Here is a 14,225-nt window from a genome sequence, read left to right on the forward strand (position 1 = left end):
TATGTTGCGTCCGAGTGTGGTACCCACGACACGCGGTTGGGGTTTTGCAGCGGCCGAGGGGTGAATGTCGAAGGGTCCAGATGCTGGCAGGGTGGCAGGCAGGCAGGCAGGCAAAGCGACAGGGAAGATGACGTCCCTCTCTCTGTCTGTCTCTCTCCACCTTGCTCACTCAACCTTGGAACAGCGATCAGTCCAGACGGAGACGGCAATGGTCCCAGGAAGCATGAGCAGACGGCGGCCGGGGCCTCGCGTAGTGATATGTGGGCTCCGCAGGTCGCAGAGAGGGACTAAACTCTCTTTAATTCACGCCAAAAACACCCCGGCCCAAGTCCCCTGCGCAGCCCCCACAGCGCCAGAGGCCACCTGCAGGCCGGATGCACGTCTCGCAAAGGCCGCCCAGTAATGCTCAGACACCGTGCCCTCTGCCCCAGGACCCGGACCTTGCGACGACACACCAACGCCGTGTGATGGATGATGTGCGTCGGTGATCGTAGCCTGCAAAGCTTGACCGCCCGGCTTGTCTCGTTGCGGCCTTCCCTTTCATCTCCACACAAGCCCAAACGAGCCTCGTCTCTAGCTCGAACCCGCGCTTCCGACAGAATGCACCTACTAGCCACCACCCAGGCCTTTGCTAGCTGAACCACTCCGATACGCCATCGCGTGACGGCAGCCGCCCTGGATTCAGCAGCGCTTCCTATCGCCCCTTTTGCCTGCCACTGCCAGTGGCGGTGGCAGACGAGAGAGAGCGAGAGAGCGCCCTAGAGAGAGCGCCCTGGAGAGGGCCATGGGCATCATGCTGGCCTTGCCTCCTGGACAGTAGGCGAAAAATGCCGCACTCGCCTCTGGATGTGGTCTGAGCTGCTGCAGTCATCATCAATGTGCTTCAAAGACCGCCTGTCGTCCTCTATACACCGTCTGTCCGCCGAGCCGACGTTTGCTCTCCTTGCGGATGTGCTGCTTGTGCGGTCCTAGACGTCAACTGACGACAGTTCGGCGTGATACCCTCAGATCCCAGCTCAGGGCACCGTCAATCCAAAGCTTAGGCGGCCCTTTGCCGCCGAACGCGACGGGCGAACATCGTGGGGGTCACCAGCTGTTGCAACTTGCAACGCCATTTCCCCGCCATGTTCCAATGACCAACGCGGCCAGCTCCCCCTTCGCCGGCACAGGCTATAAAGTACGACACGGACATCTCGAGGCTCATTGATTGCATGCACGCGCTGTCCCGTGGCCGGTGAGCATCTGCCCCCAATGCTCTCAGATGGGATTGCGGGGTTCGTGTCACACCATGTAACCTGCCAGCATCTGCAGTGCTCTTGACAGGGACGCCTGCTGAGGGACGGCTCCCGATCGCGACCGTGTGCACCCTGATCGCGTTCCACGAATAGGTCAACGACACTTCAAACGTCGGCCAGGCTAACTCGGTTTTGCTTTGCAAGAGATTCGCGTCAACGACGGCCATTGGAGAAATCTGCCTGCTGCGCCCACGCAACAGGCATCCTCCGCCTCATTCCACCGCACAGCTGGCAGATGCAGCCTGGCCAATACACACTCTCTTTCTCTCTCTCTGACGTCGTCGCGCAACCATGGCGGTGAGTCCTGCTAGACTTGTAGTCAAGCGACTGGTTTCCTCTCCCGTGCTTTCTCCACCATCGCCCACTTGCACCTGCAGTAGTCGTGGTTTCTTCTTCGACCCGCAGAACGTTCAACACGTTTTGTAGCGGACATTGCGCTACTTCTCCAGCTGCGTGCGGCTCGTGCGTTCTGTGGGGTAGACGCATTCGGAAGGAAGTCACGACCGGCTCTCAACATTCCACCCGACCGGCTTGCAATATGCAACACCAACCCAAACGCCATCGGTCCAACCTTATCAACATGTGCCGTGGACTATATGGTGCATGAATACTATTTCATAAACAGCTGTTCCCGAAAACGCGGCTTCGTTCCCCCACCTGCACGCTGAGGATCCCCTGCCTTGGCAATAACCTTGACGACTTGCTTTTATTGAACACTTCTTGGCACCCTGGAGGAACTGCGTTCCGCGCTTGGCAGTTGTCCATCTGCCGCTCACAGTCCGAACAGCCAATCTACACGAGATTGACCACATGTGCGTCGGCATCAGCTTCCTGCCCGTTGCTGTCATAAGGCATCATTAAAAAAGACCGACAAAGCATCTGTCCCTTGGCAGGCAGCACAGTACAACAGACACAAGACCAACCAGATCAGTGGTGGACGCTGTGGACACCGCTTTCAGACATTCTACACATCTCGAAACACAATGACGTCCCGACCCGCAGAAGCTTTGCTGTTTCTACGGAGCAGGCATGCAATCCGGATCAAGACTGAATCCAGGAACATGTTCCAGACCGTCTCCCAGGCACCAAATCTGTTGACACCACGCTAAGACGCAGTGAAGCTTCCGCGAACAAGACTCTGTGCTTGTTATGATCAAGGTTTCGTCACGACTGGACAAGCTCTCATACGGAAACACCCTGGGTACCTCCTGATCCACTATAGCGGTCGCTTCGAGTTCCACAACATCGCGGAATTGGCGCGCCAAGATGGCTGATCACCCTTGGCGGAGCAACGTGTGCGACATGCGGACTCTTCTCGTGCATGATCTGCCCTCTCCGCCCGATGTCAGAGTTACAGTAACGTCTTGGCCTCATTTCGACGGTAACATCCGTAGACGAATCACTCGGGAAAAAGAAAGTGATCACTTCCGGGACCGGTGAGGCAAGGAGATTATTCAACAGTCCGACGTATTGTGTTTATATAAAACCACGTTGAGCTTGATGTGCTGTTGCTCGTTCTGATTGGGTATGACATGTGGTTAACTGTACGAGTGACATCTTTTTTATGATTACATTAGCCTTGACTTTATTGCTAGATCAATGTAATACGGACCGGAGCCCGCTAGACATGCTGCGTTCAGCAAGACAGAAAGAACAGATTTCTTTTTGGACGATAAGCGCCTTGAAGACTTGAATGTATCCCTGTCTCGTTGGTCGCGTGCAGGCCAAGCGCTAGTAAATGTGTAGTTAAAACTGCTGCAAGGAGTGCACAGAGTACTCACCATGGGGTAAGCATGGTCGAAGAATACTATGTGCTCACCTCAGATCTCCATGGTTGATAGTAAGATTACAAATCAGCTCCACGTGTTCTCCATCACATCACATGCTTCTGTGCGGATATAGTGGTATTCTAGTCGTCCAATTGATGTTACTACGGAGACTTCCAAGTCTTGACTTGCATGAATACTCTCGTCATCCTATTGATATCAAGAACAGCCAATGATCTAGCAAGCCATATCGCCCTCAAGTGTCTCAAAGCAGCCAAGACGCAAAATTTATGGGTTAGATAAACTACTTGGTGATTGACAGTCACAATTCACCATCCAATATACGCTTTCAGAGGCAACTTAACTTTCAGGCACCCTCCCAGTTGGGATTAAAGGCAGTCTCCCAGGTGGGATTGAAACCAACAGACGATAACGTCACCTTCTCGTTGCGGCTGGTCAACCAATTCAAGACCCCCTTAGGTAAGCCACGGGCAAGAGCTTCGCGAAGCACGTCATTGACGTCAAGATGGTGACCTCTACCCGTGCTATCGAAGTGCTGTTTGCCACGGGCTCCAATGGCCCAGTTTTTAGTCAGCGTGACTTTCGTGTGGTTGGGACTGAACATTTCGGGATATGGGCTCTTTAAGCCATTCAACATGTCGTCGACTTTCTTATCTGGGGCTACATCGTGTGACGCTAGACTTCCATACCATTTTGGAGGTATGGACCCTGACTGTGCAGGGAACTGCAAGAGGTTAATAGTAGGTACATAAGATTCAGGGGAGACTGACATTGGTTGTTAGCTCATTGTTGGTTCGTGCCCATGAAGAGGAACGGCCGTTGTTGTTTCTTTGGTTGTTCGACATCCTGGTATGCATACTAAAGAGGTTTGAAGGGGTACTGATGAACCTTGTAATATTCGGAAATATGCAGGTGGAGTCTTGAGAAAGATAACTGGAGAGATGATCAATGTGTACTGTAGAGAAGAATTTACAGGGAGGAAAACGAAGAATTTATACTCGGAGTGATTCATAGCATGCGTGAGTAAGAGTAGTAGACGCGGATTTGGAGGAGTATAGTCATATCGCCTTCGAGTCTGAGGTGACGCTTTCTCTCTCGCCATGGTATAGAAAGTGTAGGCGAAACTACCGCGTCACACGTCCCTCGATTACTCCTTGTACCGTGAGCTCGTGGCAGTAGAGACCCTTTATAACGACGTGTTTTTTTGCTAACTGTCAGTCACCAGGGCTTGTTGAAAGGTGACAGTGTTATTGCTCGACGTCGATAAGGACCATGAGTCATTTTTTGGTTCCACAGCCATTGACCTCAATTGCTACATATCGATGCATATATGACAATAGTTGTTACAAATGGTACTTGGAGGCTTTGAGTACTGTTTCCAAACTCGAGTCTACATCGTGAGCATGATAGTGTATCATTCGCATGATACACACTGACATGTTTCCCTAATACCCACTGGCGCGTACATTCCAACGTCAATTCGAGCTGTGGGGGAAATACGCCCATAGCTCCTCAAGGACGCCGTAAGCGTAGTACAAGCTGCTCTTGTGCATCCTCATCGGCATGTCATACACCATGACGTGGTTCATCAAACGCTTCGTCACTAAACGTAGCAGGAGTACAGAGCTTTCCTATCCAACATACTCACTGTTGTACTAGCATCATATCAGAACCAAGTCTCCATGTCCTGAACGGCGAGAGGAAAAATCTGCACTGCCTCTCTTTCCTGAGTCTTCCTATAGTTCATTTTAATAAGCTGGGGTTAGAGCTCTCTGAAGCGGCCTTCAGGAAACTAATGACTTCAGTCACTGAGGCCCTGTCTTATGTAAGAGCTGTTTTAGGTCTCCATTCTATTTCGAGGTTCTGCGGGTGTCTTTCGTGATAACGGTAGTTGTGAGTAGCTCGTCGTCTATGTCGATGATACAAGAGGCTTCCTGGTTTGGATGTGCCGGTTGCCAAAGGTAAACCTGATGTATGATTACCATCACTACAGGCAATATCCATACGCGGAAAGAGTTTCATCGCTTCGGAGATGCGCAAGGACCATACCAATGCGGCCAAGACATCAATGTTATACATTTCTATGCTTTTGCCTCTTCGCTGCACATCCAGCACCACCATATATACACTCCATCACCCGTTCGTAGATTTACACCCCACCATCGCCCCTGCGATCCATGCCCACGCCACCAGCATTCACATACTCCTTTTTCACATACGCCATCTCGCTAGCAGGCACAACCATCCAGTCCCTCTGATCCATAACCCTATCCAATCCGCAACTTCTTCCTTTCCAGCCCTCCCCCCTCAATCCCCTCGACACCTGCCACGCCGCGGTAATGATATCGTTTACACCGACACCGTTGAACTGGGCGCCAACAACGCGTAACCGCCCCTTGAACTCGCTGGATATATTTTCCGCAAACTCTTTGATGCGGTCAGCGTAGCCGAGTGTGTATTGAGGAATGCAGTCGCGGGAGAGATTGGCAATGTGTGCAGTAGGCTCTTCTGTGATACCAACATGTCTCTTCAGGACGCTCTTTGCCATTTCTAGACCCTCTTCCTCGCTGGGAAATTCTGTCCAGCCGTCCCACCAGTGACCGCCCATCATGACTGTGAGTTTTGTGCCGTTGGCTGTGTCCTGGCCCTTGACGGCAGAGGAGTCGAAGATTACGCCCAGAGCGCGCTCGGGGTTTTGCTCAAAGGGGATGGATTGTGGGATGAGGTAGCCGAAACCTTCGACGGGGAGAAGGTTGGCGTTGGGATAGTAGAGGTTCACCGTCATGACTGTGACATAGGGAGTTATTTCATCGTTCTTGAGGGTGGATATGGCGAGGTCGAACGATTCTGTTGATGTCGAGCCTTCTTTCTGTATGCTGTCAGTACTTGCGTAGCTATCGCTCAAGACGAAGGATTTACCCCAGAGACAACCTCGACGCCCAGCTTCCCATTCTCGTTGAGGGGCTTGAAGCTCTGGATGGGCGCCTCCGTCCGAATCTCAACATTGCCCTTGTTCTCAACAGCATCCAGCAATGCCTTGACCATCTGCTGCAGCCCGTTCCTGAAAGAAAACATGGCAGAATCCTTGAGGTTCTTTGCGAAGCCCAATTCCAGATCAATCTCTTCGTTCGTAGCCTTTGCTAGTTCCCGGTCGTATGGGTGAACGAGACTGACCTGCTCCGGTCGTGGGTCTTCGCTTTGCATACGGAAGAAGCCTCCAAGGGCACTGCCGTATCGTCCTTCCAATTGCCATGCCAAACTCAACAATGTCTTGGCACTCAATTGGTTGATGTCGCCCGCGTAGATGCCGTGGAACACTGCCGAGACAATGTTGTCTGCCACTCTCTTGTCGACTCTCCGTGCGAGGAAGGAGCCAACTGTCTCATCGGACATGGAGTCTGGCCGCTTTGGCTGCATTGGTTCTGTAATCATACCAAACGCGCCACTCATTATGCCAGTCCGCCATAGCGCGAAGAAGTCTGCGAGGGAGGGGCGCTCGGAGGGTAGGCGATTGAGTTGGTCGGGGTAGTAGATGAAGCGGTTCTTTGCGCCAGGTTCGGTGCGCTTCGTGAACGTGACGTCGTCAACGAGACCAAGGTCTTGAATCTGTACAGACTACATTTAGCAAAGCCACCGCTGTAGACATGCCCAAAACATACCAGCCCCGCAGTGACGGTAGCATTTCGCAGCGTCCTGGGTCCCAGCTCAAACAGCACATTTCCCTTTTTCCCCTCTGAATCTACAACCTCGACTCTGCGACTCTTGATCCATCCACCTTTGTCTTTCCCCGCCTCAAACACAACTACTTTACTGTTTGGGAATTCCCTAGCAACAAAGTAGGCGCTTGACAAGCCGGCTATACCCCCGCCTAGGATGGCTATGCGCTCCGGGTACGAGGACTGGTAGCGAACGGCGTACTGTGCTGTTGAGCGGAGAAGCAGGCGTTGTGATGATGCGAGTTGTGGCCGATGCGGATGCAATGGGGACGTCGCGTGGGACGCAAGCGCGGGGCGCGCGGCAACGGTCTTCAACGTCTTCTGCGAGACATTCTGGAGCCGCATTGCCGGTTCAATTGGTCGCAATGTCTATTGGAAGGGCGTTGCGACGACGACCAAGAAGTTACATTCGGAGGGTTCAATTGATGTTCTCGCGGGAAAATGTCCGAGCTTGGACCGCTTGCTCTCCGCAATCCATGACTGCTGCCGTCATTGATTCCGCCTTATGCAGCTGCGGCGATGTCATACCCGAAGCGTTGACTGTAAGTAGTAGACAAACATGTGCGACAAACTCGGGTAGGGATACATCAAGTGCGTAGGGCATAGCAAGGGCAGTAAAAAGTCACGCATCTGATTGGATCGTACAACATTGAGGGTATGTATTTCACAGGCTACAGTATACATGGAAGGTCACGGTCACGACAGAACAAGTCTATCTACTCTGCGCAAAGTATACAAACCTTGGATATCGAATGTTTCGCATCGGGATGGGGGCGTCGGGGGAGGAGCGTGGACGTGACATCGAAACGGGGATCGAAGGGGGAAAGTGAGGTTGAAAGAGTTCGAGGTGCTACGGACCGACCGAATAGTGTACACGAGGCAAGGAACTCGAACCGCATCGATATCGACCGATCGACCGAAACAAGGCGAGAAGTCCGAATCGAATGGTGGTCGCCGTAACCGTTCGCCAAAGAAGATCCGAATCGAGCTTTTCGACTGCTGAATGCATTAATGTCGTGGCAGGACATAGATGTAAATCTAGCCTCCACGTGTGAAAGTAACAAATCCCAGAAACCATTTTCCCATCAACAAAACACCGTGCTTGAATCAATTTGGGCACTCGTTTCGATACTAGCCTTGTGCAGACAGTGACAGTAGTCCAGATGCTGCCTGCTAGACGCAACGCAGCTCAGTTCTACTCAGCCACGTCCAGGTCTTCCTGAGCAGGAGGAGGAGGAGATTCGACTAGATGGCTCATCAGAGCGATTCGTTATGAGAGGGGTCGGTTGACTTACTCTTGCGGACCTCACCGGCCGGGTCGGCCTCGCGGTCACGCTCGCGCCTGTCATCACGATCGACACGCTCACGGTCGCCACGGTCATCTTCACGATCGCGGACATCCTTCATCTCGCGGTCGCCGTCAATAGGGCTCCTTGACCTATCGCGGTCACGACGGTCGTAGTCGCGCTCGCGACGGTCATCCTTGCGGGGAGAAGCTCCGCGCTCGCGACGAGGGGAGGTGCTACGACGGCGAGGAGAGCGAACACCTCGGTCTGCACGATCACCACGGTCGGAGCGGTCGCCACGGTCACCGCCACGCTCAGAGCGCTCACCGCGGGGACGGTCACGGCCAGAGTCGAACCGCCATGATGCCGAAGGAGGCGTGCGGGCCCACTATAGCTTGTTAGACAGAACCACGCCATGATTGCTGTTTTGACATACCTCGATCTTCAACAAGTCATCGCGACCGATGCGCTTGTTGTGCATCTCGTGGTAGGCGTCGTCGGCGTCACGACGAGACTCGTATTCGACGAAGGCGAAGCTGCTGGCCTGTTAGAGCCTGGGTCGTTTGCTACCGGGCAGGGCCAACTCACAGTCTCGAAGAAGCGGAACGGGGGGCGGGGATGTCGCATCGGACAAGGCGGCCGTAGCTTGAGGATTGTCAGATGGTTGTTTCGAAAGAGCGTGCGTGGAACGAAGGAAGGTGCAGATCGCAATCGACGCGCACGGGTGAGGCAGCAGAGGAAGCAGCGTCGCGCAACGCCTGGAGGGACTGCCACGGCGAGGAAGGGGCAGGAAGTATGCGGAATCGGGGCCTATAATGGAGGACGACGATGCGCGTGCGATCGGGCTGGGGCGAGGCGTTGAAAGACATACCGTTCGAACTCGTAGGCAAGGTCGCGAGCGCGTGTGCCGTGGCCGAAGCCGGTGACGTAGAGCGTGGTGCCGCCGCCGCGAGACATGTTTGTCTTGTAGATACGTGAATCGGATATATAAAGTGATGCGAAACTTGCAGTTGGGACAAGTTGGGAGTGGTGATGACGGGCGTGGTTGGTGATAGAAGGTCGCAAGCGGACAAGAAAGTGCTGGAGGCAGCTCAGCAAACGCTTGGACTAGCGCGCCTTGGCACACTCGCCCGCACGTCAACGTTCACCGACACCTGAGAGATCCTTGCGGTTAGTGCTAGACGAGAAAACACTGATCCTCATGGTATGCCTGCTGCCAAACGATTTGTTTGTTTGGAGATTCCAATCCAGAATCTATGGCGAGCGCACTTCAGTCCGACCGATTGGGAAAGAGATCACGAGTGAGGCATGTGAAAGAATACCTAGGTAGCTAGGCGCCTGCCATGATCAATTATATACTCCACGCACCATCCTACTACGTAACTTACGCCGGAAACGCTCCGTACGGCGCTCCCTCGAGTTTGAAGTACCCGGGCTGAAGTTTTTGGAACACGCCAGTAGGGTCATACTCGCCAGAGATGGTCTTCAACTTCTGCTTGTTGGCGGCCCCATAGCTAGCGACTACGTCTTGATACGGCGATGCGTAGTTCATGTATATGAAGTCGGAGTTTAGGTCCTTCTTTGCCGCTTCCTCGACAAGTCGCTCATACAGGCTATTGCTGAACGACATGATACGTGGGTTATCCGCCACGTCCGTCCAGAGAATGGCCAAGTTACAGATGAATAACGGACCATTGCTGGGGTCAAGACCGAGCGCATTCCCGCCATTCTGTTGCATCTTTTGCATGGCCGGGACAGTGATAGCTTGGAAAGACAGAACAGGTAGGATTCCAGCAGCGTCCTGGATTGCGGGTAGCATGTCGAAGAAGATGTCGATGAAGGCCTTGAATATGTCTTTGTCTACCTTGAAGGTGCGGTCCCAATACGTCTCTTGAACGCCATCCGGAGCTCCCGCGCCAAGCTGGTTGGCCAAAGTCGACATGTTTGCAACGGCTGTCTGGTCGATGATCGCCGGAATAGCTTTCCACTCGTCGAACACAGGGGGCCATGGCGTAGGGTCGGAATACTCGAGATCTTCGGCCGCAATTTTCATGCCGGCCTGAAGTGCGAACGACACAATCTGGGCTTGCTTGGTATCTTTCTCTGCGTTGATGGCATAGTTGTAATAGGCCGCATAAATCTTGTCCCATTGATCCTCAGTGTGAGCGCGCTGCCCGCCCCACATTTCACCTTGGACGAAAGTCCTCATGTTGAACTTGGTGACGATGCCAAAGTTGTTTCCACCTCCACGGAGAGCCCAATAAAGATCGGAGTATTTGGTGGCACTCGCTTTCACGACGATGCCCGAGGCGGTCACAACCTCGAATGAGTCGATGTTGTCGCAAGCCCATCCGTAAGCATTTGCGTAGTGAGAGATACCTCCTCCGAGAGTTAATCCAGAAACACCAACCGAAGAGATCTGCATGGTGTTAGAAAAGCTGCTCCGACGTGGAAACTGAGGCATGGGAGCAAGTAGAGAAAATGACGTACTCGGCCGCCAATAACTTGGAGTCCATATTGCTCAATCCACGGATACACATCGCCCCAGCGATTGCCTGGACCGATGGAAGCGATCTTCTTGTCTGAGGAGAGGCTCTTCTGGTTGAGCTTTTCCAGGGCAATAGTGATGCCTTCCTCAATGCTGGATCCTCCGGCGAATGCAGCATGTCCGCCTCCTTTCACAGCAAAGGGACACTGCGTAAGGCGAGATAAGAGCACAACAGTTGAGAGTTGTATCGCATTGCTGGGCTTGAACACGCAATAGGGGTCTACAGCGGCTTGCTGGGCCGCCCAATAATCGCTGGTGAAGTTGTCGTATGCTGCACTTCCTTCTGTCAGCACCGTCCCGTTGCCGAACGCAAACCCAAGAGCTGCGCACTAGATGCAGGGTTAGCAGCGGCCCCAGGTCAATCGCGACGATCGTGTAAACTTACAGCTATCGAGCAGGCCCCAGACGAGGATCGTTCCGCCAAACCTGCTAAGCCAGGAATAGCAGTTACATCGAGACCATTGGCAAGTAGCGCTTCCGTTACGTTGAAGTCGACAGTCTCAAAAGAGCTTCCAAGCACACCAGCTGCAAAGGCGCTTATCGAAGCAGCAAAGGTAAGCTTCGTGAACCCCATGTGCGCGTCAGCGGAATATGCCGGATGATGGTAGAAAGCTGGTACCGATGGTGTGGGCCGGTGACTGAGGTGCAGGGAGCCATTGCAATTAATGTAGGTTGTGCTCCTAGGGGCGCGCTGTCCATACTCGTCCGACGGGGACTATACGTGTAGACCCTAGCGAGCGATAAAGGCAGCTTGGTCGCTTTCCGAGTGGATAGCAAAGGCTAATGTTTGTGGGGTATGGGCTAGTGTCCTGTCGCGAGTCGAACTGTGGCCGTGCCGCTCCTGCGTCTTTTGCTAATCCCGCATCAACGCCACCACGCCAGCTTTCTATCCGCCAACCGCGAGACACCTTTTTCGCACCCGCAGCCCGCCTCTTTGTGTATACGAACGATGGCCGGGTGTGTTCATCCGGTATACCATTACGTGCAATTCTCCGAGAGTATACCTGCTTGCCTGGACGCGCTTATCAACGTCTTCACCGTTTAAATTCGCAACACCGTAGAGTCCGCTAGGCCTACCTATGAGCGATATGCTAGGCTCACCGTGGCTTGCCTCGCCGAGGCCTAGACAGACTCTGCTCCACACCCGTGCTGCAAGGCGATAGATAGCCTGGGGTCATTGCCTCTATAATTTCTCTTGGATAGGGGAATTGACAGCTGCATTGGCAAAAAAGCATGTCAGCCGCTACGTTCATCTCAGCTAAGATATCAGGCACCGTGCAGCTTCTGACCCTGTAGCGCCGATACGCACATCACCACCTCGAAAGCGCGAGTGGACAAGTCCGCCCCCAAGCTAAGCTGCTAAGGTTTATTGAGCTAGGAGGCGTTCTTGGAGCTTACTGGCCTTTGTCCGCTACAGAGTACTCATCACCACTTCGATCAGGCTATCAAAGCCCCCCCAAGAGTTTTTTGTCGGGCGTGTGCGACGTCGCGAAAACGCAGACGATTGGAATACCAGAGTCCAGGAACCAGGAACCGTGTACTGGGTAAACCGAGATCGCTATCTGTACCCCCCCTACTCAGACACGCGTTGGACCCCATGTAATTCAATATACCTTCGCGTCTTACAGGCCATCGCACCCCTGCGCGCACCTTAACTCGGGCAAGTCCCAGTTGCAGAGTGTTTAATCCAGGGTGTTGGGCTTCGAAACCCGAGATATCCAGAAGTTCTCCATCTTGATCGCTACGGCGCAGTCCTGTTGCGACACAACATCCGTCTCAAGAAACATGCCCTGTTGGGGTTTGTCCTTGTCTGTTCCAATCTAATACAGTCCCTGAAGTTTTACAGTCTTTGTTCGCGATGTCGACGGGCGCCGACTGGATCTCGCAGCATGATCTGCTCCGCATAGACTACGCTATGCTGGCCATGACATCGACAGTCTTTGTTGCGCGGATTGGTGTGCAAGCATGGCGGCGCAAGCCCATCGAAGCGCAGGACGTCTTGCTCTACATTGCATTTGCGGCCTACCTGGCTTTCACCATCCTCTACATTGTCATCACGCCCATCTTCTTCAAGATCCAGGAACTACAACTCGGTCGCATTGCGCCATGGCCTACCATGAAGGAAGATATTGTTCTTGCGTCAAGAGTCATGTGGCAGAGCGGAATGGAGTATTGGACATGTCTCTGGTTTGTCAAGGTCTCCCTGTTGGCGCTGTACAAAAAACTACTTTCTGGAATGCCCAAGAAGTATCTGTACATCTGGTGGGGTACATTGGTCTTCTGCATCGTAGTATGTAAGGGTTTTTTCATTGGGTCTCGACACGAACACGCACCAAAGAAACCGTGACTGACTTGATATAGACGTGGGCTACATGTATCATCACGGGCCCTGGGTTAGCATGTGACAACACCAAAGCGTTCTTCGATGAAGGCGCTGTGTGCTTGTCACCTGGAGAAACACGCCGACAAACAGCAAATCTCTACTACGCGTATGCAGTAGACACTGTGACGAACATGATGGGTATGTTCAGTTCACGCCTAACCAGTGGTCTCCTGTAATAACAAATTTTACAGTCATGTTTCTCCCAATAAGACTCATCTGGAATCTGCAGATGGACAGGCCCAAAAAGATTGGTTGCGGTTTACTGTTCGCCTCCGGTCTTGTATGCATACTTTTTTCGACTATACGCATTGTGCAGGTTGGCCAGGATGGAAAGCCTCGGTCACCAGATCCGAAATGGCTAACTATGTGGACTATTATCGAATGTTCAACAGGTAAAGCCGCCAAACCTACTCTTGCCTACCAGACTGACACCTTGCCAGCTGTCATCATCGGCTGCTGTCCAGTTCTTGCATCCGTCGTACCTAAACGCCGTACACGGCCGTCAAATTCGGTCTCATACGACACCCAAGGATACGTTCGACAATCACCTAATCGGTCTGGCGAAGACGCGCCTAGAAGTCACGGCTTGAGAAACATGCTCAGCTCTAAGAGTCGAGAGAAGGGCAGCGAGAAGACTTCAGGCAACATTAGCATATCAAGGACTGGGCACGAGAGCGAAGAAGAGCTCCCACCACGCCGCACAGAAGGCGCCGGTATTCTTATCACAGAGGAGATACGAGAGCAGTATATGCTACGGATGAAAGAAGACCAGCGCATGGAAGAGGCACGCCTTAAGCTTGAGCAGTCGCAGGTGTAATGTTACCCCCTTGAATGTCTAAAAGTCGTTGTAGAAATACGTCTTGTCTCGCAATCTCGCTGAACAAATTTGAATGGATGGCAGCAAGAATGTATGCTGAATGCGACTAACTATGAGACATTGAACAGTCGGAGATGGCGGTTATTGGTTTGAGACAGCACAACGCGCAATGAAAACTCATTGCAGTGACAAACCAGCCAGAAGCTGCACCCCGCTTACATCACCTTCTAGAATGATGTGCTAGGACGTCCATGTAGAGGCTGCTTTGTGATGCATAATCTGGGTGGCGAAAGCGTACTGGCAGCGGCAGTGGATGAGACAGGCGCTAGTGGATGGCGGCAAGTGCCGAGCTTGATTGCGCAGAACTTGAGCAGGCGCTCCCAGACAATTACT

At 53.0% G+C, this 14,225-nt stretch overlaps 4 protein-coding genes across 4 annotated transcripts; 1 reads left to right on the forward strand and 3 right to left on the reverse strand.

The window, feature by feature from the left end:
- Positions 1-5,109: 5,109 nt before the first annotated feature.
- On the reverse strand, positions 5,110-7,248 carry ACET3X_003389 (uncharacterized protein). The gene is made up of 3 exons (XM_069448658.1): positions 6,742-7,248; positions 6,002-6,688; positions 5,110-5,951 (listed from the first exon to the last, which is right to left on the reverse strand). Exons 1-3 carry the CDS (start codon positions 7,141-7,143, stop codon positions 5,232-5,234), a joined length of 1,809 nt encoding a protein of 602 aa, XP_069309936.1. The 5' UTR covers positions 7,144-7,248; the 3' UTR covers positions 5,110-5,231.
- Positions 7,249-7,438: 190 nt separating this feature from the next.
- ACET3X_003390 (uncharacterized protein) lies at positions 7,439-9,138 on the reverse strand. The gene is made up of 5 exons (XM_069448660.1): positions 8,956-9,138; positions 8,673-8,729; positions 8,521-8,620; positions 8,094-8,472; positions 7,439-8,043 (listed from the first exon to the last, which is right to left on the reverse strand). Exons 1-5 carry the CDS (start codon positions 9,039-9,041, stop codon positions 7,994-7,996), a joined length of 672 nt encoding a protein of 223 aa, XP_069309937.1. The 5' UTR covers positions 9,042-9,138; the 3' UTR covers positions 7,439-7,993.
- A 286-nt stretch (positions 9,139-9,424) lies between these two features.
- Positions 9,425-11,350, reverse strand: ACET3X_003391 (uncharacterized protein). The gene is made up of 3 exons (XM_069448661.1): positions 11,018-11,350; positions 10,575-10,961; positions 9,425-10,503 (listed from the first exon to the last, which is right to left on the reverse strand). The coding sequence occupies exons 1-3, from the start codon at positions 11,204-11,206 to the stop codon at positions 9,469-9,471; spliced, it is 1,611 nt and encodes a 536-aa protein (XP_069309938.1). The 5' UTR covers positions 11,207-11,350; the 3' UTR covers positions 9,425-9,468.
- A 1,140-nt stretch (positions 11,351-12,490) lies between these two features.
- ACET3X_003392 (uncharacterized protein) lies at positions 12,491-13,832 on the forward strand (the record flags this gene model as incomplete). Its single annotated transcript, XM_069448662.1, has 4 exons — positions 12,491-12,922; positions 12,994-13,153; positions 13,207-13,407; positions 13,456-13,832. 4 exons carry the CDS (start codon positions 12,491-12,493, stop codon positions 13,830-13,832), a joined length of 1,170 nt encoding a protein of 389 aa, XP_069309939.1.
- Positions 13,833-14,225: the final 393 nt, after the last annotated feature.

This window comes from Alternaria dauci, chromosome 2, assembly GCF_042100115.1.
Source record: "Alternaria dauci strain A2016 chromosome 2, whole genome shotgun sequence".
Classification (NCBI taxonomy): domain Eukaryota; kingdom Fungi; phylum Ascomycota; class Dothideomycetes; order Pleosporales; family Pleosporaceae; genus Alternaria; species Alternaria dauci.